The sequence below is a fragment of the Chelonia mydas genome, chromosome 25 (genome assembly GCF_015237465.2).
Source record: "Chelonia mydas isolate rCheMyd1 chromosome 25, rCheMyd1.pri.v2, whole genome shotgun sequence".
NCBI classification, from domain to species: Eukaryota; Metazoa; Chordata; order Testudines; family Cheloniidae; genus Chelonia; species Chelonia mydas.
The window spans coordinates 4,887,201-4,911,148 of record NC_057858.1 but is presented as its reverse complement, the minus strand read 5'-3'; the positions used below and the strand labels follow the sequence as shown (position 1 = coordinate 4,911,148).

The window sequence follows — 23,948 nt, the reverse complement described above, 5'->3', positions numbered from 1 at the left end:
ACTGTTGCATCCTGCATTGAAGTTATCTGGCTTTAATGCTATCAGGAACTGTATTTGTTAAATGCTTTATCTTCTGAGTTAACCGATCACCTACCCTCACATAGTCCAGAGTTCATAGTACCTAGTGTGTCTCTGCAGCTTCTTGCAGGTGTATTGGGAACTTTGGTTTTGATGCTGTCAGTAACTTAAGCCATTGGAAACATACATCATTATGTTGTTACAACCTATTGAGTGAAAATATAAAGTAGATAAGAAGGACACAAAGGCTGTACAGACCTGTTAGCTAAAATGATATGGTGCTTTTGGGAAAATTGTTCAGACTAGAATGCAAGGAATTGTTGTATTGAGGTTAGAGGTCCTGCTATCAACTTTTTGGTTTTGGAATCTCCCTTGTAGTCTTTTAATAGTGAACAATGTAGAAAGCACAAGAGAAAATCACCCAGCACTTTGTTTTGGGGCATTCTTCCTTTCAGGTGATGCACAAAACTGATTTTTTTTTATCACTTGTGGTCATTAATGATCCACTGGTACATTTTTGGAAAGAGCAGGGGTAGTATTCCAGGGATTTGGGCCAAGTTCTAAATGGTAAAATTCATGTTGTACTTATCCTAAATACCTTGAAAAGTTCTATTCTGGTGTTAGTTTGTGGTGTGCTGTTAGTGTCATGTTTGACCCCAGAGGGAGCTGCATTTCCCAATGCCTGCAAAAGTGTTACCGCATTTTTAGTAGGAAATGCAACAGTTAAGACTGTGTTCCAGTTTCGATTCTAAACCTTTTCTCTCCTCTGCACCCTTTTTAGTTGTTTTTAACTTTTTCAAGTTCCTCTTGAGCTGAAATTTACAATACTTAATCTCAGCCCAAGATTAATTTCTTTTTTTATAAGTTTGACCCCCTCTGGACTGATGAGACCAGGGTGGGAGAAGTACTCATTTTTCCCTATATATTCTAATTGAAGACTTTGTGCTTTCAAATACCTGTTACTTAGATTCAAACAAGGCTTGTTTTACAGTTTGCGATGAGGAAAGAATGCAAGCTGAGTTTGAAGAAAATTGGTTCAATATTTATAAAGTTTTAGGAACTTCAGAATCATGATGTTCACATGTGCTGTTAATACCTTTCTCCATCTTTGTGCTATGCAGTTTCTAAAGTGGCTTGGAGTGTTTGGCACATGCTTTGGTTTTGAGTGCCTATAAATGCTTATGGCCATCTGAACACAGGCCATGGTACTAAAACGACATTTTTCATGTTTACATTTTTTCTTTTTTGTGAAATCAGGGAAATTAAATGCAAAACCTAAACATTAATGCAGCGTTAAGGTTGAAAATTCCAGCATGCAAGATTCAGGAAAATCAGCTAACGTTTCAACTGCAAAGTTGGCTTAGCCATGTTGTACGTACGTGTGTGTGTGTGTGTGTGTGTGTGTGTGTATATATATATTTTCCCTCTAACCCTGTATTTCCGTGTTCAGGATATTTCCTAAGTTATTGTGGTTGTATAGCTATCTCAAAATACACAGGATGTGTGTGTACTAGGCCAGAACTGAGAGTGCAAAACAATTAGCAAACATTAAGCCGCATTAACATCTCTAAGTTGGTATGTAAGTGGCACTATACCCATTTTATAAATGGGCAAACTGAGCTCTAGAGACTGAATTTCACAAGGTCACCTCCTGAGTCTTTGATGGGGCATATGAATTCTGGCAGCCTCATTCCCAGTTGTCCCTGCTCTAAACACTAGGCAAAACTGTCTCCTGTTTCTTTTTGACATTGGAAATAGTAACAAGTTTAACTTACTGATTGCCCTGTTTAAACTGGTTGAAATGTAGACTTTCCGGTGAGCTAACTGCCCTTGTTTTAAAGCTTCATGCAGGGTTTGCTGCCGCTGTGGTACTGAATACATGGTCTCCCCATCTGGAAACTGTATTCGCAAAGAGGAGTGTCTCCATCACTGGGGAAGGCTACGCAAGCAGCGAGGTAAGGTCTCTTTGATGAAGGTGTCAGCAAAACATTAGCTGTACTTTGCCATTTAACATCTGACCTGTTGTTAAACTTGAATCCAAAAGCCAATTTGTTTTTGTGCTTTGTCATTTTTTTGTTTCCTGTGGGTTTTACCAAAGTTGTGCACTGTAGCTGGAAATTGTCAGTATGTAATTTTGCCACTTGGTGGCGCGACACATTACAAAAGAGTGGACTTGGCAAAACACGATGTTAGCAGGTGGTAGTGTGATCCATGAAATGTAACGTTGCAGCTGTAGTAAAGATTTAATTTAAAGAAGTACTTCTTCCACTCAGCACTGATAGGGCTTCAGCTGGAGTACTGCGTCCAGTTCTGGGCACCACACTTTGGCAAAGATGTGGACAAATTAGAGAAAGTCCAGAGGAGACCAAGAACAGTGATTAAAGGTCTAGAAATTATGACCTATGAGGAAAGATTGAAAAAATTGGGTTTGATTAGTCTGGAGAAGAGAAACCTATGGAGGGACTTGATTAACAGTCTTCAAGTATGTAAAAGGTTGTTATAAAGAGGAGGGTGATGAATTGTTTTTCTTTGCCACCAGTGTGGTTAAATTGCAGCAAGGAAGATTTAGGTTGGACATTAGGAAAAACTTCTTAACTGTCAGGGTAGTTAAACACCAGAACAAATTTCCACAAACTCCCTAGGTATCATTGGAGGTTTTTAAGAACCAGTTTGACAAACGTCTGTTCGGAATGGTGTAGATAATACTTAGTCATAGCTCAGTGCAGGGGACTGGACTTGATGACCTCTCGAGGTCCTTTCCAGTCCTACATTTCTATGATTTTGTATTGCCCTATGGTAATTCTCTCCCCTCCCCCACCTCCCTAGATCTTATATCTTCCTTTATTAAACCCATTGTCCTTTTAGGATAATGTCTTGTGGGCTTTCAAAATAGGTCAGGCCAACTCTAAAAATGATTATAATTTATTTGGAGTCAGTGCAAAGGCATGTACTGTACTGGTGAGGGCAGAGCTGACTCGCTCTATCAACAGGCTGATCATTATTGTGCATGGGGTACTGCCTTTAAGCTAGTTTCCTTTCTAGAAGGCAGGTGAGGGGCAGTGTATGGCAGAAGGATGCACTAGCCAGGTCTAGAGATAAAACTATCTCCAGAATGAGTAACTGTCGGAAGGAGAACCGATGGGTGGAAGTAAGACCTATTAAGAAATAATGCTGGTCCCCGATGGATTAATTGTATCTATTGAACCAGTCTTATTGTTAGGTTTCAAAGTAACAGCCGTGTTAGTCTGTATTCGCAAAAAGAAAAGGAGTACTTGTGGCACCTTAGAGACTAACCAATTTATTTGAGCATAAGCTTTCGTGAGCTACAGCTCACTTCATCGGATGCATCGGACGCATCCGATGAAGTGAGCTGTAGCTCACGAAAGCTGATACTCAAATAAATTGGTTAGTCTCTAAGGTGCCACAAGTACTCCTTTTCTTTTAGTCTTATTGTTGTTACAGTAGCTTCCTGAGGCCCCAGTCGGGGTCCTTGTTTATAAGGCACTGTGTGAACAATACAGAGTAGTGGTCACTGCCCCCAAGAGCACAGTGTTTTCTATTGATTTCTTTCCCAGAGAGAGGCCTTCTTAATTTGAACCTTTGCCGTAGCTTTCAAAATATATCTTTGCACACAGAGTCTTCATCATTCATACCTCTGTTTCGCAAGCCTGTTTTCTAACCAGATCCACAACAAAGCTGGCACCCTCCTGCTGAACTTGGTTCGGATTGACTGGGAGGGGAAGATTTGAACCCTCTAGGTTTGGGGACTTTACTCCTCAATCTTTTCCTTTCACTGCTCTAGAAATTTTAGCAAGTGATCCTGAAAGCATTGCGTTGTGTCTACACAGCAGCTGGGAGGCCTAATGCCCAGCTCAGGTAGACATGAACACTCTAGTTTGGCTCCAGGAGTGCCTCAAAGTAGCAGCGTGGCCACGGCAGCACCTCGGGATAGACATCCCAGCACATGCCCAGGGACTCAGGTGGGATTGTACTTAGGTGGCTACCCTTAACTGCCGTCCGTGCCACTGTGGCCACACCTTTCTTTTTAGGCACTAGCTAAAGCAGATCTAGCACGTCTGCCAAGTAGATGTACCCTTTAGCAGACAAGGTTCCTTGCTGTCTCTGATGTCTGACCCGTGTCTCTTGCCATTTCAGTGCCGGGGGGCTGGGAAACACACTATAGCTGCTGTTCAGGAGCTGTGGGTTCACCGGGATGCCAGGTGGCCAAAGTAAGTTGTGCTTTTTTTCCCTCTCCATGACCCTGATGATTTGTCGCTTACTGTCTTGTGTGTGCTTTCAAAAGACTCACCGGCTTCTTTGGGGAAAGCGATTGTGTGTTCCACGTTCTGCGCTATTGTGTGTTCCACGTTCTGCGCTATTGTGTGTTCCACGTTCTGCGCTATTGTGTGTTCCACGTTCTGCGCTATTGTGTGTTCCACGTTCTGCGCTATTAAGAGGTTGGAAATGTTCTTTAAGAGAATCATGTGGCAAGGGAGGGGTTTCTGCCTGGAATTTGACTGACTGATTCCAGGCAAACTCCCAGGCATGACATCCTCGGGGAGTCCAGATCTGGCCTGCTTTTAGGGCTCTAGCGAAAGGGAGGCTGAGAAGGTTGGTGCGCTCGAACTACAAGTACAGTCACTGCTATTACTGAGGCTTGGAAACAACTAGGTGGCACAAAGCAGCCTAGACAGAACGAGTGTCTCTCACACAGCTTTTCGCTTGGCGTTCCCTTCCTCACACGCTTATAAAAGCCACTCTTGTTTTGTGGGTGGGGAGTATGGGGTTTCTGCCCTCTACAGGGCACCTTCGTTACCTCTTGTTTGTTCTGTCCTCCTCCATACCAGTGCTCAACACTTTCCCCCTCTCTGGGAAAGTACTGGATGGGAGAGTCCTTTTGGAACCCATAAATGCTGCTCAAATCTTGGGGGCACAGTAACCGAAAGTGATTCTAACACCTGAAATCCAAGTGGGTAAGAAACCAGCTCAGGAATCTAGCTCTGGTCTCTTGCTCCAGAGAGCAGAGCGTTGCTCCCAAATGCTTAGTTTGTAAAAGGTGCCTCTCTTTCTATGTGCAACTTATAACTAGAATCGTACCCCTGGCATAGGACCAGTCTTGGGAATGAATGACTGTCTAAAGCGAGCACCCCGTCCATCAGCTCCTCCTGTTGGGTCTGCTGAGCTGTTTCTCAATCATTTGCTTCACTGGCTTCTCTGTACTCTCTTGTTGCTAGATATTTTCTTTCCAGACAAAGAAATGTGGTCTAGAACAAAGCAAGAGGGAACACAGAAGGGGCTTATCGAGTTTTGTTGGGCCCCAAATTTAATCAACTTCAAAATGTCTGATATGCCCCATGTCTTTAAAAATCTGGAGCAATAGACCTCATTTTCTCCCGCCCTGTTTTTGAGGCCCTTGGCTGGCCCTGCAGCAATGATAAAGTAATGACTGGAGAGCTCTGTGCATCCTGTTAACCTGATTCTAGTGCTTGCAAAGGAGAAACAAACAAAAGGCAGCCATAGTTCATGCCATGAAGTACGAGGGCAGCTGTAAAACTCAAGGTTTTGCAGAACAGAAAAGGCTTCAGGGGTGTGTACTGTATAGAATTATCCTGCCCCGGCCCTCAGGGCACAGACTAAATTTACTAGGCTTTTGTTCTCTCTCATTTTTTATTACTCAAATAGTAGAAAAGAAACAATGGTTTTTAATAATCAGTTATATCTGACAGTGATCTAAGGAAAAATACAGTGGGGGGAAGTCAGAAGACATTGACAAGACTTTATAGAAACGTGACTTCTCTGAAGGCTTCTGTACTGCTGTTTGAGGCCACCCGAAGCCATAAAACTTCACAGCCTTTCAAGAAATATTCAATCACCCTAGTAGCCTCTTATTCCATGAAGCCTGCTGCAGGGCTTTCTGGGGTTGAGGCATCCTCCTGCAACCGCCATCTCCTGGTTGCTACACAACAATCCTCTCTTTTCTGTTTTCCAATCAAAGTGGGTGAGTTTTCACAGCATCCCTTGACGACAGAGCCAATATCAGTAACCCCAAGCACGTGTGTGATGAGGGAAAGTAGAATGTGCGTGTTTGGAAGGAGAGGGAAGTGAGCTCTTCTCAGCAACTCCGAAGGCAGGCATTGTAAGCAACAAATAGCTGTGGCCAAGGCACTCTATAAGTGAATGGGATATTTGGCTGTTCTTCTCCCAGTGAAATTTCTACATCTTTTCCTGCCAAACATACTTGAGATGCACAGGCCTTGAGCTGCATTGCAATTAGCAAACCTAACAGCAGATGGCAGACTGTAGCTGCACAGATGACTTTAGCTTTCCTATAAATGTGCATCTGGAAGTGCTGTACTTCACAGTAACTGCTGAGGGCTGGTTCTCCTCACCATCTAAAAACTGCAGGTAAGAGAGCATGGGGCAGTGAACTCCCAGATGGTGTGGGGAAAAGACAGTTAGACAGCCATTAGCTATCAGTGGTCCCAGCAAATCTGTTAGGTTATTTTACTGACCCCAGTTATATTACAGCCATAGTTGAGGGAGAGAAAACCCACTTGATATCCAATGACTAGTCTTGGTAATTATCTGCATCCTCCCATTTCTTAGCAAAATAAACCTGATATGTGTGCACAGATGCAGTGCTGGCAGGTCTGGCCGTTGACTGCATGGAAATGGTCAAGCTATACAGGAATAGTGTTGGCTTTGAAGAAACCGATATAGAGGAGAAATTTTGGCAATGTGGGGCTGCTGTACAGTCACTGATGCACAGCTGCATAGTTCATTCCCATTTGTGCAGTTTCCTCCACGTGAGCACATCTGATTTGCAGTAATCACCTGTTTATGCAAACGTGTAACTCTCTCCGCTTTTATTGGGTACCTCTGAAACATCTGCTTTGATTAACCTACTGCCTTTGGATCTTTATCTATGCAGCCACCTTGACTTCTAGTCTCTCTGTGCACAGTCACCAAACCTAGTGCCAGATGTAATTTAATTCCTCATGGGACAACGAGTTGCTGGAGACAAGTGAGGTGTGTTGGTGTATGGAGGAGATGAGGTACTGAGGCAGCCGTGTTGGTTGTGGGCATGTAGCTGGAGAGTTGAGGGTGGTAGCCAGGCAGAGCCTAGTGAACTATAGAAGCCAACTGAGAATAGAAAGAACATAGATGAGACTTTCCGGGACGCAGTAGAAAGGTCCCACCCCCAGTCCGACAGCCTCTGTGCTGTTGAAGAGAATGAAAGGGAAAGAGAACATCCAACTGGAGCAGAGGGAAACGATCCCATAGTTGGGACCATGCTTCCAGATGATGTCATGGTATCCTTTCGCACGGAGGATACGTCTCCGGGGGAGGGAACTCCAGTTATTAGGAAGAGACAGGTACTAGTTATGTGGGATTTGATCATTAGAAACATAAATAGCTGGGTTTGCGATGATCGGGAGAACCACTCGGTGACTTGCCTGCCTGGGGCGAAGGTTGCAGATCTTTCGAGACATCTAGATTTATGTGTAGTGCTGGGGCGGAACCAATGGTCGGGGTACATGTAGGTACTAATGACATAGGGAAGGATAGGAGAGAGGTCCTGGAGGCCAAATTTAGGCTGCTAGGTCAGAGTTTGAAGTCCAGGACTTCCATGGTAGCATTTTCTGAAATGCTTCCCGTTCCACGCGCAGGGCCAGTTAGACAGGCAGAACTGCAGGGTCTCAGTGCGTGGGTCAGATGATGGTGCAGGGAGGAGGGGTTTAGATTGATTAGGACCTGGGGAAACTTTTGGGAAAGGGGGAGCCTCTACAGGAAGGGTGGGCTCCACCTAACCCAAAATGGAACCAGATTGCTGGCACTTAAAATTGAAAAAGGTCGTAGAGCAGTTTTTAAGCTAAGGGCTGGGGGAAAGCCAACAGGAGAAGCACATGGCTTGGACAGAGATATCCCTTAGGGGAGGATCTATTAATGGTGATTGTGTATGTCCTAATAAGGAGGAGAGGATGGAAGATGATAAAATATAGGTAGGATCTGATGAGAAACAGTCAAATGAAAGAGGCCCATTCAATTGCATCATGTAATGGCAGACAGCTAAAAAGTGACAGGTTTTTAAAGTGTTATATACAAATGCTAGAAGTCTAAATAAGATGGGTAAACTAGAGTGCCTCATATTAAATGAGGATATTGATATGATAGGCATCACAGAAACTTGGTGGAAAGAGGATAATCAACGGGACACAGTAATACCAGGGCACAAAATATATCGGAAGGACAGAACAGGTCGTACTGGTGGGGGAGTGGCACTATATGTGAAAGAAAGCTTAGAATCAAATGAAGTAAAAATCTTAAATGAACCAAACGGTACCATTGAATCCCTATGGATAGTAATTCCATGCCCTAATAATAAGAATATAGCAGTAGGGATGTATTACAGACCACCTGACCAGGATGGTGATAGTGACTGTGAAATGCTCAGGGAGATTAGAGAGGCTATAAAAATAAAACACTCCATAATAATGGGGGATTTCATCTGTCCCCATATTGATTGGGTACATATCTGATATTTCTGATCACCTCAGGACAGGATGCAGAGATAAAGTTTCTTGACACCTTAAATGACTGCTTCTTGGAGCAGCTAGTCCTGGAATGCACACGAGGAAAGGCGGTTCTTGATTTAGTCCTAAGTACAGCACAGGATCTGGTCCAAGAGGTGAATATAGCTGGACGACTTGGTAATAGTGACCATAATATAATTAAAGTTAACATTTCTGTGGCTGGGAAAACACCACAGCAGCCCAACACTGTAGCATTTAATTTCAGAAAGGGGGACAGCACAAAAATGAGGAAGTCAGTTAAACAGAAATTAAAAGGTCCAGCGCCAAAAGTGAAATCCCTGCAAGCTGCATGGAAACTTTTTAAAGACGCCATAATAGAGGCTCAACTTAAATGTAGACCCCAAATTAAAACACATGGTAAGAGAACTAAAAAAGTGCCACTGTGGCTAAACAACAAAGTAAAAGAAGCAGCGAGAGACAAAAAGGCATCCTTTAAAAAGTGGAAGTTAAATCCCAGTGAGGAAAATAGAAAGGAGCATAAACTCTGGCAAACGAAGTGTTAAAATGTAATGAGGAGACCAAAAAAGAATTTGAAGAGCGGCCGGCCAAAGACTCAAAGTAGTAGCAGCATTTTTTGTAAGTGCATTGGAAGCAGGAAGCCTCTAAACAACCCGCGGGGTCACTGGACGATCGAGATGCTAAAGGAGCGCTCAAGGACGATAAGGCCGTTGCGGAGAAACTAAATGAATTCTTTGCATCGGTCTTCACGGCTGAGGATGTGAGGGAGATTCCCAAACCTGCGTCATTCTTTTTAGGTGACAAATCAGAGGAACTGTTGCAGATTGAGGTGTGATGAGAGGAGGTTTGGGAACAAATTGATAAACTAAACAGTAAGAAGTCACCAGGACCAGATGGGATTCCCCCGAGAGTTCTGAAGGAACTCAAATGTGAAATTGCAGAACGTGTAACTTTGTGTAACCTGTCATTTAAATCCTCTTCTGTACCAAATGACTGGAGGATAGCTAATGTGACGCCAATTTTTAAAAAGAGCTCCAGAGGTGATCTCGGCAATTAGAGGCCAGTAAGCCTGACTTCAGTACCAGGCAAACTAGCTGAAACTATAGTAAAGAACAGGATACTGGGCTAGATGGACAGTTGGTCTGACTCAGTATGGCCGTTCTTATGTTCATGTCAATATAATTTGAGGGTGTTTCCTGCTAGCTCAGTAATAACTGTATTCTGGGCTAAAACTCCTTGATCTTAGAGCTTTAGTTCAGAATAAGGTTATTGCTTCATAATGGGACAATAATTTAACACTTTGGAAATTTACTTATAAGGCCCAGAATATAAATGGAAGGTAAAAAGAAAAGGAGTACTTGTGGCACCTTAGAGACTAACCAATTTATTTGAGCATGAGCTTTCGTGAGCTACAGCTCACACCTACCGCCCCCCCCCCCACCCCGACGTTCTTGTTAAACCCTGGATTTGTGCTGGAAATGGCCCCCCTTGATTATCATACACATTGTAAGGAGAGTGGTCACTTTAGATAAGCTATTACCAGCAGGAGAGTGGGGTGGGAGGAGGTATTTTTTCATGCTTTGTGTGTGTATAAAAAGATCTACACTTTCCACAGTATACATCCAATGAAGTGAGCTGTAGCTCACGAAAGCTTATGCTCAAATAAATTGGTTAGTCTCTAAGGTGCCACAAGTCCTCCTGTTCTTTTTGAGAATACAGACTAACACGGCTGTTACTCTGAAACCTGTCATTATGCAAGGCACTACTACATGCCACAAGGGGCCACAGCAATGGTTCCCTCAACCCACCCAGCAATATTGTTAACCTATCCAACTATACTCTCAGCCCAGCAGAAGCAGCTGTCCTATCTCGGGGCCTCTCCTTCTGCCCCTCCACCCCCACGAACATGATACAGTTCTGTGGTGACCTAGAATCCTATTTTTTGACGTCTCCGACTCAAGGAATATTTCCAACATACCTCTGAACAACATAGTAATCCACAGAGACCTCCCTACCAACGCTACAAAAAGAAGGATTCTAGGTGGACTCCTCCTGAAGGTCGAAACAGCAGACTGGACTTCTACATAGAGTGCTTCCACCGACGTGCACGGGCTGAAATTGTGGAAAAGCAGCATCACTTGCCCCATAACCTCAGCCGTGCGGAACACAATGCCATCCACAGCCTCAGAAACAACTCTGACATCATAATCAAAAAGGCTGACAAAGGAGGTGCTGTTGTCGTCATGAATAGGTCGGAATATGAACAAGAGGCTGCTCGGCAGCTCTCCAACACCACTTTCTACAAGCCATTACCCTCTGATCCCACTGAGAGTTACCAAAAGAAACGACAGCATTTGCTCAAGAAACTCCCTGAAAAAGCACAAGATCAAATCCGCACAGACACACCCCTGGAACCCCGACCTGGGATATTCTATCTACTACCCAAGATCCATAAACCTGGAAACCCTGGGCGCCCCATCATCTCAGGCATTGGCACCCTGACAGCAGGATTGTCTGGCTCTTTAGACTCCCTCCTCAGGTCCTACGCTACCAGCACTCCCAGCTACCTTCGAGACACCACTGACTTCCTGAGGAAACTACAATCCATCGGTGATCTTCCTGATAACACCATCCTGGCCACTATGGATGTAGAAGCCCTCTACACCAATATTCCACACAAAGATGGACTACAAGCCATCAAGAACACTATCCCCGATAATGTCACGGCTAACCTGGTGGCTGAACTTTGACTTTGTCCTTACCCATAACTATTTTACATTTGGGGACAATGTATACCTTCAGATCAGCGGCACTGCTATGGGTACCCGCATGGCCCCACAGGATGCCAACATTTTTATGGCTGACTTAGAACAACGCTTCCTTAGCTCTCGTCCTCTAACGCCCCTACTCTACTTGCGCTATATTGATGACATCTTCATCATCTGGACTCATGGAAAAGAAGCCCTTGAGGAATTCCACCATGATTTCAACAATTTCCATCCCACCATCAACCTCAGCCTGGTTCAGTCCACACAAGAGATCCACTTCCTGGACACTACAGTGCTAATAAACGATGGTCACATAAACACCACCCTATACCGGAAACCTACTGACCGCTATTCCTACCTACATGCCTCCAGCTTTCACCCTGACCACACCACACGATCCATTGTCTACAGCCAAGCTCTGCGATACAACCACATTTGCTCCAACCCCTCAGACAGAGACAGACACCTACAAGATCTCTATCAAGCATTCTTACGACTACAATACCCACCTGTGGAAGTGAAGAAACAGATTGATAGAGCCAGAAGAGTTCCCAGAAATCACCTACTACAGGACAGGCCTAACAAAGAAAATAACAGAACGCCACTAGCCGTCACCTTCAGCCCCCAACTAAAACCCCTACAACGCATTATTAAGGATCTACAACCTATCCTGAAGGATGACCCAACACTCTCACAAATCTTGGGAGACAGGCCAGTCCTTGCCTACAGACAGCCCAGCAACCACATACCACACAACAGAACCACTAACCTAGGAACCTATCCTTGCAACAAAGCCCGTTGCCAACTGTGCCCGCATATCTATCACATACCATCACAGGGCCTAATAACATCAGCCACACTATCAGAGGCTCGTTCACCTGCACATCCACCAATGTGATATATGCCATCATGTGCCAGCAATGCCCCTCTGCCATGTACATTGGTCAAACTGGACAGTCTCTACGTAAAATAATAAATGGACACAAATCAGATGTCAAGAATTATAACATTCATAAACCAGTCGGAGAACACTTCAATCTCTCTGGTCATGCGATTACAGACGTGAAAGTTGCTATATTACAACAAAAAAACTTCAGATCCAGACTCCAGTGAGAAACTGTTGAATTGGAATTCATTTGCAAATTGGATACAATTAACTTAGGCTTGAATAGAGACTGGGAGTGGCTAAGTCATTATGCAAGGTAACCTATTTCCCCTTGTTTATTCCTACCCCCCGCCCCCCCCCAGACGTTCTTGTTAAACCCTGGATTTGTGCTGGAAATGGCCCACCTTGATTATCATACACATTGTAAGGAGAGTGGTCACTTTAGATAAGCTATTACCAGCAGGAGAGTGGGGTGGGAGGAGGTATTTTTTCATGCTTTGTGTGTATATAAAAAGATCTTCTACACTTTCCACAGTATGCATCCGATGAAGTGAGCTGTAGCTCACGAAAGCTTATGCCCAAATAAATTGGTTAGTCTCTAAGGTGCCACAAGTCCTCCTTTTCTTTTTGCGAATACAGACTAACACGGCTGTTATTCTGAAACATGTGGAGGTGAGATTCTGGTTGTATGTGGCCAGGTTTGCTATCCATGGTAAAGTTATCGGAAGCAGTGGATCACCATGTGGCGTGAGGCTGCAGAATACCTGCATTTTTCCGATCTGTTGCTGCCCGCAAGCCTTCAGCCTTGTGTATTTCCTGTAGTATAACAGCACTAATTGTTGCTTTATAAAATGTTTTCCTGTACGCTTGTATAATCGCTGGCTGCAGTGTAATTGTTGCCTTTCTACAAGGTACCTGCTCGGTTGGAACCTTTTGCCAGCCAATCGTATTCTTCATTTGTAATTGTTGGAAACGTAAAGAAATTTTCTTATTTCAATCTGAGATTTGATCTGTTGGAAAGTTAGTTCTGAGTCTTGTCTGGCTTGTGATGGGATTTCAGGGACTTGCTCTTGTCTTACAAGTGTGTGTGGTTTTCTTTTTAAAGCAACATGTCCAAGATGGCCGGAAGGAGAACCTTGAGGGTTTTGTGAAAACTTTTGAGAAACTGCCTACTACCGATGGCTATCCAGGAATCTATGCTTTAGACTGTGAAATGGTGGGTATCCGGGAGCAGAAATCCTAACTGAAAGGGGAACATATACATGAAATAGGGCTAGTGCTTGGGGTGGAACAGGGCAGCTCTCTGCAGCGCTCTCCTGTAGAGATCTCTTTCCTCCTGTCAGTCTCCCAGAAGAAGAAAAGCTGCACTTGAGATGCAGCATGCTGTTCAACAGTTACTCTCTGAGTGGGAGTCTTATCCGTCAGCAATGGGAACGGTACATTCTCATCCATTTGCAAGAGGAGCCAGGGCTCAGGATGTAACTGATCAGGACGATCTAATCCAGTGCTTATGAGCATCCTTTTGATACGGTTTATTAAGAGCAAGCCTGTTCAGGATCACTGCGTATCAAGTTATTTTAAAAAGTGGATTATAAATTGTAGATAGCCTCTTTGTGGAACTCTTATTAATATTTATACCAGAAGGTTACCTTGCTGTCTGAATAACTGATTCTCCCCCCCGATGCTGTGCTCCAGAGATCATGTACTGTAGATCTGCCTGTCTATAGGCCATGCTGTGGTGTACATATACAACTCCTAGATTCTTCTCCTTCACCTGCCATATTTAGCATCAAATAAGACTCTTCTTTTTTTCCTTTGGCAGACCACGTGATTATCAGGCTATATGATGTCATAGCACATTCTGGGGGTTAGTGGGAGATGTATTTTTTAATTGATCAGCTGCTGTTCATACTTAAGATGATAAATTTCTTTTGAAAAATAGCAGTGTTAGCCAATGTATGCTAGCCGGCCGTGCAGCGTCCTAATGCAGGAGACGCTGGTGCTAACGTGAATGGGGTGGCACGTAAATACTGAGATCTGGACTGCAAACCCCATGCTAAGACCAGCTCTCTTTGCTTGTTTGCGGTTGACAGTGTTACACCAAGCAAGGACTGGAGCTGACAAGAGTAACAGTGATCAACTCTGACCTGAAAGTGGTCTATGACACCTTTGTCAAACCTGACAACAAAGTGGTGGACTACAACACCAGGTAAGAGCAGCCCCTCCCCTGGATGGAATATGGCCAGAGCCATTAAAAAGGCTTTTGACTCTGCTTTCTGGAGAGAGAGAGAGTTTTTAATAATAAATGACTTCAGCAGCCCAACACTGATATCTTGGCATGGCTCCCCTCCCTTAGCCTGTCAGCAGCACCACTCTTTAGCTGGCTCGAGAAGTGATGACAAGGCATTTCTCAAGTCCCCTCCAGCCGTTCCTCCCCAGCAGCTGAGTTCGCTGCCTCTGCAGCATGTGGCTTATGATTAGAATTTGGAATTGCAAAGCTCATTCGTGGCTGCTTTTCCTCTCGTACAGAGGGCATGGGGACTTCCCCTCAAGCCCAGCCACTTACCTGCTATGCTGAGTACTGTGGCTGCCACTCAGGTGAAGCCCTGATTTCAGTGGATCACGTTGTTGTAACAGACCAGCAGCTGTGCTGAAACGGCCCAGAAAACATGAGTAAGGCTGTGATTTTATCCACAAAATTGTTACTGCATTTCGTGGCAGAGGTGTGGGAAAACCAAGGGTGTGTCATGGAAAGTGGAGGAGCAGGGGTCCTGAAAGGGTGTGGAGAGTGGGCTCACCCTGCTGCAGTGGCTGCTGTCCTGCGGGGCAGCACCTGGCCCATGAGGTCGCAACGTCACCCAGGTTTGGTGCATCCACCTGCCCGTCTCCTTCTATGGAGGGGCGGATACACCAAACCCGAGTGGCCCAGTGATCACGTGGGCCAAGTCGCAAGGCCCCGAGGGCAAAGGAGCTGCCACTGTGAGCTTCACAGATGTGATTCACAATTACCACGAAGACCAGGACCTCCGCACCAGAACTGCAGCCTTAAACAGTAATGGGGCGGGTGCCAAAACGTGCCTCTGTCACCATGTCGTGCGCCAAGTCTCAATGGTCTGGATCGCTTGGCTGAAAGCTTATTCTTGAGAACTTTGAGATTGGGAAGTTTTCGTTGCCCCAGATGTGTGGGGGTTGCTAGGACGTGGATGGTTCAGCCCCACTAAGGAGAAGTCCCCTGTTGCTGTCGCACTGCAGGTTTTCAGGTGTGACGGAGGAGGACCTGGCGAACGCGAGCATCACCCTGCGAGACGTGCAAGCTGTTCTATTAAACATGTTCAGCACAGACACGATTTTGATAGGACACAGCTTGGAAAGTGATTTATTTGCACTAAAGGTAACAAACCCTGTCTCCTCCCTTCCTGTTCTTTAATCTGTGTTTACTGTGTCCCTGTTACATGCCTGGTCTGTTCCTTTTGTAATGCAGTAAGATTCGCCTTCATGAGAGCGAAAGATCACTGTAGATCCTTCCCTGAGCCGTTGGAGGCTGCCGCTCAATAGGTTGCGCAGGAGCACAAGCCGTGTTTCAAGTCACCTAGTGATCTGTACCTAGGAGAAACACCATCCCCAGCGGCCCAGATGGTTCCCTTGTTGATGCGCTCAGCAGTGCGGTCAGGGATTGAGTGAGCTGTGGAAAGAGAACCCCTCTCTTACCTCTGGAGGCCTGTAATGGATCCTACCCCAGAGATGGGCCGGCCTGTCAAACTGTCTCCTGAAACCAAGACTGCGTTCTCATGAATTTTTTAAGAGTTTTGGGCGGGAGGGAGAGGACTGGCTACTAGGACTCCTGGATTCTAGCCCCAGGTTTGCCACTGACTTAATGTGTAACCTTGATCAAATCATTTTAACCGTTCTGTCTATCTGGGGCCAGGTCTGTGCTAGCAAATTAAGTTGTCTTAACTATGTCGCTCAGGGGTGTGAAAAATCCACATCCTGAGCAGTGTAGTTAAACTGCCCTAACCCTCAGTGTAGACAGGGCTAGGTCGACGGAAGAATTCTCCTGCTGACCGAGCTGCTGCCTCTCGGGGAGGCGAGTTGCCTATGCCGACGGATAGGCAGTGCTGCTGTAGCATTTCGTGTATAGACAAACCCTAAGGTGCTTCTCTGGTCTTCATCACCATAGCATCTGAGCTCCTCAGTCTTTTATCCTCACCACTCTCTTGTGGGGCAGGGCAGGGCCATTGCCCCACTGTACAGAAATGGAAACACAGAGACACTAAGTGACTCCCCCAAGGTCAGGGGAAGTCTGGCAGATCGACTCTTGGTTCAAGCCCACAAATCACAAGACCATCCTTTATCCATGTAGCCCTATTTGATAAAGGGGTAATACTCACTAACTCATGGGGGCGTTGTGAAGTTTCCTGCACTCATGCCTTTCTATAGCACCCTCCTTTCCAGGATCTCAAAGTATCAGTAATCACAATAAAAAAATCATTTACAGTCTCATCAGCACAAGATGACTGTGTTGGCTTCTTAAAGTCATTATTTTCTCTTAGCATCACAGAAACTGCCAAGAGAATGAACCCAAAAGCAATCTAGCAAAGCTTTACAGGCAGTGCAGTGCAAAGTCATAATCTCTAAAGGCTCTGGCAGTAAAGACGACATCCCAATAATGGCCACAGCAAGCTTCAAATAGCAATAGCATTTCAGTTTTATATTTAAAGCTGTCTTATCCCGTTTCCTCAGTCTCCCTGATCTACATAAGTAATTATTCTGCTTGGGCTGATGCCAAACTTGACTGTGCTATAGAGGAGATTATCCATAATGTTTGGCAGTTTTACACTTCAAAGAGCGCGGCAGGTTGTTTCCATTAAACTGCAGCTGTTCTAAAGCATTTCCATAGCTCAGCTATGAAACGATTAACGAGTAAGTTGCAAGTTGTCACGCAACATTAGCAAGTGCCTAGACAAAGTAAGGGGCAGATGGGCGGCTGAAGAGTCAAAGTGCTGTTCAAGTCATCCTGTGTCATGAATCATAAACCTAAAGAAGAGAGCTCTCCCGGAATTGCCCTCGCTGGCCAGATGTACAAATTTACCTCCGTCTCAGGGCTGTACTTCAAGCACCCCATTCTTAAATCCAGTCCTTATGATACTTCACCTCTCTCTCACCCTGGCGTCTTCATAGCCCCTGTTAAACACTCCTCTGGCCAGCACAGAGAATTAATGTGTGAGCTCTCTAGTGCAGAGCAAACTTGAGCACGGACTGTTTCAAAAGCACATGGGCTCTGTCATGCTGGATTGAACCACTCACCCACTATCTAGCCATTATCCTGACTCCAGCTCTGATCAATGCTTGGTACTAGAGACAAGTTAACTCTTTGCCCCTGTTATGTACGTGAGTGGCAGGAAATTCCTTCCCGGCCTCTGCAGTGATTTGCTTGTGCCCTGCCCATAAGATCTGCTCGCCCTGTCTCATCCTATATTAACTACAAACGACACACGCGATCAGATTATCCAGCCCTCTTTAAATCCATCTGCAGATAGAGCAGGAACAGAACCATTCAAGCTAATTTGAAACTCTTATAAGTGATTCCCTTCCAAAGCCCCAGCCAGAGCTTAGAAACCAATGGACCTGTCTCTAAAAGAGGCAAGAGTCTGCTTGTGCAGAGGTGTGGCAGGTAATGGCTTAAATCCAAGTATGTTGCGAAGCACAGCTCATTCTGTTTAAAGGGACCCATCTCAAGGAGCTGCTCTGACTGTGTAACGAGCTGTGAAAAGACTTGGAGGAGTTTTAACGGCTGAGTTGAGACGTGGATATAAGCAGCTTTGCCTGTGGAGGGGAGTCGGTGCGTTGGCCGGCAGGCGTTCTGGCTGGCAGAAGGTGCTGCTCAGGACGCTTCGGTTCAGCTCAGCCAGAGCCGCCCACGGAACTGGTTTGGTGGGAGCGCTGTGGAGGTGGTACCTGAGGGTGATCAAGGTCTTACCTGGGGTGTGTGGTTAATCTCAGTTAATGCACTGACTGTTCTGAGGAGGGAAAAAGAAACCACCCTCTTTTTTTTCCCCCCACCCCCGCAGCTTATCCATAGCACAGTGGTGGATACTGCAGTCGTCTTTCCCCACCGGCTGGGTTTGCCTTACAAACGAGCACTCCGGACGCTGATGGCTGACTACCTCAAGCGCATCATCCAGGACAATGGTGAGACTTCAGAGACGGGGAAAACGGGAACGCTGCTTTCCCATCTAATTCCACCTACAGTGTGAGGTCCTCCACTCCTGTCTCCCCGTCTGCCCTTACCACCACGTGTGCACCACCAAGCTGCCTCTGCATAGCTCAGATTGGGGCCTCACTGTACTAGGTGCCGTGCAAACTCCTAGTCAGACAGCCCTTGCCCCAACCACCTTTCACTCTTACAAGGTAATATAAAGGGTGGGAGAAAGGAAGCATTATTGTCCCTGCATTACAGATGGGAACCGAGGCAGAGAGAGAGTAAGTGACCTGCCCACGGCCCGTGGCAGTCTACAGCAGGGCTGGGACTCGATCCCACGTCTCCTGAGCCACCCTTCCTCTTTGTTCCCTGTGTCTCAAAGCTGCAAGTCATGTCCCCATTCACACTGAGACAGCCTACTGACTAAAGCACAGCAGCACCTCTCCTCCAAACCGCTTCTGAAAACCCACGTTGCAAGCCTGCTAGTGAGTCGTGTTCCCGCGTCTCTGTCTAACTGCACGGGACCCACCGGGGCCTCTAGACTGCAAATTCCTTTGGGCAGGGATCTTGCTCTCTGGCCTGGCTGTTGTTAAGCCCTCTGTATATTTTCAGCTCTACATAAATAACCTTGCAGGGCGGAGCAGCAGGAAGTTTTTGAGAGTTCTCTTTTGATCTTTCAGGCAGGGGAGGATTGAGGAGCCAGGAGTGAGATGTGGTCCTAAACTACCCTTCCCACTCCTTCATTTTTGTCAGGCTCAGAATGCCTTAATCTGAGCCTAGTTCTGATGCCAAAGTCAGGTCATTCTGATGGGGAGGGCGCAGGCTCCAGGGCGCTCTCCTCTGAGGTGTCTGTTTCTGTAAGGCAAGTGTCAGCGGTTGCCTTCTCCTTGTGCAGAGGGGTCTAGTGAGCTGATGGTGGTGCTGAGATGTAAGGGGAATTCAGCTGTGTGAGCCACATAACATACCCCAGTACTTCTGCCCTGCTCTTGGGTGTGTGAAACTCCCGCTGGCATCTGTCAGCTCAGAGTTTCCCCCGAAGAGCGTAACTGTGTCTGCTGCATTTTGCTCTAGACTCCCCCAGGAGACTGTTCTGAGGCCTCCCTCTGAAATGAGGTGCCCAGCACGGCATGCAGCGCGGAGTCGCTCCTCTCCGCTCTGTGCAGAACAGCTGTCGCTCGACAACATTGTTTCTCTGTTTGAACCATGGAATCTGGCCACCCCCTGTGCAACTAGAGCGATGATCCTGATGTAACTGCAGGGGCTTTCGAGGCCACTAGCTCCCAATTAAGTGTCTGAGTTAGTCCCCCCACCTTCCAATAGAACCTGGAACTCTAATGTTCTCTAGAATCTGTGCCCAGAAGCCGGGCCTAGGATGCCTGTCCCTTCTGTCAGGCTGTGGCTAACTGTAGCGCTTGTGTCTCTTGTCCCCAGTGGAAGGTCATGACTCCAGTGAGGACGCCAGCGCTTGCATGGAGCTGATGATCTGGAAGATCAAAGAAGATGCTAAAGTGAAACGATGACTTGCGCTCGGTCTCTCTCCTGTTCCTCCTCCGCCTCTTTGAAGCAGTGTAATAAATACTCCGAGTAACACTGCTCACCTGTACCCAGCAGCATGCCGTATTCCAGATCCCCCTATGCACTCGCTGGTATCTATGGAACGTAGAGTCTGCTGCTGGCGCAGCTACAGGGTACAGGCTCTCAGCTGGCAATGGTCACGTGGCCGGGTCGTGGCTCTGAGATCCTCTCGGCTCCACCAGAGAGATGCTCTGGGATGCGGTAGTTGCCTTGTAGGCATGGCAAGGCTGCTTTGAGTAGTAAAGCCAGAGAGAGGCTCTTTATTCTCTAGGAGAAGTGTTCAGAGGCACGTTGGATACATCTGAAATGATCTTTTCTGTGAAGCTAAAGGTAGACAACTCTTTTTTTTATTTCTGATTTAGATTTGAAGGGTTGCACAGCATCTGCCTCTGTCTTCTGAAGCAAACAGCTGTCCCCAGTGGCTGGACAGTGAGAAACAGACAGAAAAGTTGGGTAAGAAGGGTGTGAAACGGGGAACGTTTGGTAGCTAACATGTGAATTGCAGAAAGGCTGGTGGGTTGAGAATTGGGTCGCCGAGAAGGGATTGTAGCAAGAACCCACTGCAAGGGAGTATGGCATGCCCCTGAAAGGCAGCGAATAGAAACAGCCACGCTGGGCAGAAGAGGAGGAGGAGGAATGATGATGACTTTCAGCAGACTTGCACAGTTGCTGTGCCCAGATCCTTCTGAACAAGTGCAGGGCTCTGTAGATCCTGGGTGGCAACAGGTGAAGAAGCCAGAAGTGTCTTATGCTCCATGGACAGCTAGGAAGCCATAACCACCTGCTGCTGCAGTCAGTTTCAGTGATACGGCAGGAAGGTAGCCAGGACTGTGAGGAAGGCTCTGAAGCCATAGAGCAACTTACAGCTGTCAAGGACAGGAGGAACTTAGACTTATTAACTTGTTGAGGGGGCAGGTGGTGTTAAAGGGCCTGATTTACACTCTGGCTGGCTAGGTTGTGGCATCCAGCAAATGCTCCTCATTGCATCCTCTGGCTGTCAGCAGGGTGGCAGGAGCTGGCTTCCTCTAGGGTCACGCCTTCAGCTGCCAGAGCATCTCCATTGTGTTTGTCAGAAGCAAGGCTCAAGGGTTGTCAACAGGAGCTGGGTGGTGGTAGCACTGGCTGTTACTGGACAGGAAAATGTTCAGAGGTCCCTGCAGACTGATCCCTTTAGTGGGGGACTGACTTAGCAAGATCAAAGCAATAGGTGAAAATAGGACTTTTTAAACTGGTTTTCATGGAAATTGGGGTTTTTTTTTTAAAAAAAAAAATCCCCCAGTTCACTCTCTTCCTCTCTCTCCTCTTTTACAGAACTCCCCCACCCCATCTGTTTCTATACTCTCTCAGTATAAATGTTTATTTATGAATAGTAACTTTAAACCAGTAGTGCACAGGAATAGCAAGGGCTTTGATGACTTGACATTAAATGTACCATATTCATGGCACCCCTTTTCCTAGTCCCTTTGCATTCAGGGCTCAGAGAGAGAGAAATGGTCATTGGTTCAGAATCTTGTCTGAGCTGAGATCAGCGCAGCAGCTGAGCCCAGCCGTCTCTGGCTTTTAGAAGGGCAGAACGCTGCCTTGCTAATGCCGCCTCCATCAGCAAACACACAGCGACCAGAACTGAAAGTCGCTTCCACTAGCTGCCGTCCGTTTGTTCCAGGCCTCTGCGGCGCCAGGGGGTCTGTTCTAGAGTGAATAATTCACACCCTCTTCCCCTAGTGCTGACCACACCGGGCCTTCCCCGGCAGATCGTCTGCTCCCTGGAGTCTATAGCACCTTGTGCGTGGGGGGGGGGGGGGGGGGTGCTCAGGCTGATGTGTGGGACTGGCATTACTACAGTACATCCTGCTGCATTGTTCCCGTTATAAAGTGGCTGGCTGAATACGACAGATGAACTCTGTCTGAAGGAGTAACTTAGCACCAATACATTGTGTTCCACTGGGAGATGTATTTTCCCCCCACGTAAAGTGTCTCTCTCTCTCTCTATTTTAGCTTCAGTTACCGTTCATAGATTATAACCTCACTACAGACTATATAACCTTGCTGCTTCCCTGGAACTACAGCCTCCACCACCATATTCACCATATCTTCTCCATGTGCTTGCTTGGATTTGGGGGTTGGTTGGGGGGGACGATGGTTCTTCATTTGCAACATTGCCCTTAAAAACCTGCAATCATGAGCAAAGCCATCAGCCAGAGGCTCCATCACTTTCCTGCCCTTCCTGGCTGTTTGTGGTTGGAAGCAGGGTTAACGGGTCTTGAGCCACTTTCTCTGAAGATCCATCCCCAAGTGGCTCAGCCAGTCCACTTTGCCCATCTCCCCTCTCGCTAACACGCTGTGTCCCAGCCCCTCCCTCAGCGCAGGAAATGCTCCAGGAAATGAGTGGCTATAAAAATAGAAAACTCAATTGAAATCCCCCATTATTACTGTCTTTTGCGCTGTGCTGCTTGCCGAGTGGGTGGGGACGTGGAGGAAGTTTACTGGGGAGGAATGGGTTTCTCTCCTCCTCCCCTCTCCCCACCAGAGGTAGGAGCTACAGCTTAGAGGTTACACCATCTTTACTGCTAATGAGCTTCGCTGCTGGATTGTCACTGCGGACTGTTACCAGTCTGGTTCTGTTCATCTGGCTATAGAAAGAGGCGAGCGTCCCAGCCCCCGTTACTGCCAGGAACCGCATTGTTTAGCAATAAAGCTCGGAGCAGTGCGGGATTCAAGGCAGGTTCTTGCCTTCAGGATGTCTTTCCAGTCAGCTTTTCCTTTAGGCTGGCACACCTCTGCTTTTCGTTTGCGCCCACCCCGGCTGCTTTCCCCCAGAAAGGCCCAAGTGCCGTTGTTCCAGAGCAGAAGTGGCCTGGGTAGTGGATATCACCACCCCTCAGTGGATGCCATCCCGTGAGGGCGAATGGCACAAGGGGTGATTCCCCAGCTATTCTGCTGCAGCTGGGCCTGCTGCACAATGTTTGTGTGGGCCTATGTAGCAATGGGGGGTGGGGTGGAGAGTGAGAGGAGGGGTAGGAGGCACATCTACTCGGATGAGCTGCCCTCGTTAAGGGCTAGAGGATGGATTCCTCTTGCCTGTTGTGAGAGGCATTTAATGCCAGGTTTCCAGCAGCGGAAATGATGGCTCTCCTTCCATTCCCCCTTCAATTTTCAATCCACCATGACGGGCTTCAGTTGTAAAGTAGCCCATACTGGACAACAGTCTAAAATGAGGTTTCTGGCTGTTAGTTAAAGGGGCTTGGAATATTCCACGTTGCTTTATATATTTTGCAGTCCCTCGTTCCTTCCTCCCACTCTGTCCCATTTCAGGAAGCAGCTATGGGGTGCCAGTCATCACTGTGCTGATTAAAATCAGGCCTCTTGTTAACTGTATTCTTACTAATTCTATCTCCTCCCCACTGCCTGTTTTTTCTACTCTTCTCCCCCCCCCCCCCCGCCCGGAAACGTGGCATACTCTAGATGCTGCTGCAGGTAACCAGCTGGCATGGGGGGGCTGCCCCCTTTCAGTAATGCTTTCTTTGAAGCGCATCGGACACTGTAACAGCAAAGTGGGTAGATTTTTGGACTGTATATAAACATGGTAACCTGTTCCTTTTTTGTAATAATTTTTAATAAAAAGGTGTTGAATAAACATGTGGGCTGCTAGCTCTGGGGCTCACGGATGGTATGTGCTCCCAAAACGGAACTGTCCCTCTGGCGTTGCTGTGTTCTTGTGTCAGTTCAGTGCCATGGGTGGGAGATGCCCACCCCATTGCTCACAGAGCTTTTCCTGTGGAGCATCCCTTGAGTCGATCCAGATCAGATGGTTGGCACCACTGTATATTCATAGAATATCAGGGTTGGAAGGGACCTCAGGAGGTCATCTAGTCCAACCCCCTGCTCAAAGCAGGACCAATCCCCAATTTTTGGCCCAGGTCCCTAAATGGCCCCCTCAAGGATTGAACTCA

General features: G+C 46.7%; 1 protein-coding gene across 7 annotated transcripts in view; it reads left to right on the top strand.

Moving 5' to 3' along the window:
- Positions 1-23,632, top strand: part of REXO1 (RNA exonuclease 1 homolog) — a 74,707-nt gene extending 51,075 nt beyond the window's left edge. For 4 of the 7 annotated variants that reach the window (XM_037886102.2, XM_037886100.2, XM_037886097.2 and 1 more), the window contains 7 exons: positions 1,860-1,973; positions 4,174-4,247; positions 13,330-13,440; positions 14,318-14,433; positions 15,477-15,615; positions 18,293-18,413; positions 19,855-23,632. In XM_037886102.2, coding sequence (XP_037742030.1) covers positions 1,860-1,973; positions 4,174-4,247; positions 13,330-13,440; positions 14,318-14,433; positions 15,477-15,615; positions 18,293-18,413; positions 19,855-19,943 — 764 coding nt within the window. In that variant the 3' untranslated portion in view covers positions 19,944-23,632. The remainder of the gene's footprint in view (positions 1-1,859; positions 1,974-4,173; positions 4,248-13,329; positions 13,441-14,317; positions 14,434-15,476; positions 15,616-18,292; positions 18,414-19,854) is intronic. The other 3 variants (XR_005223402.2, XR_005223401.2, XM_037886098.2) reach the window with 3 other exon arrangements.
- Positions 23,633-23,948: the final 316 nt, after the last annotated feature.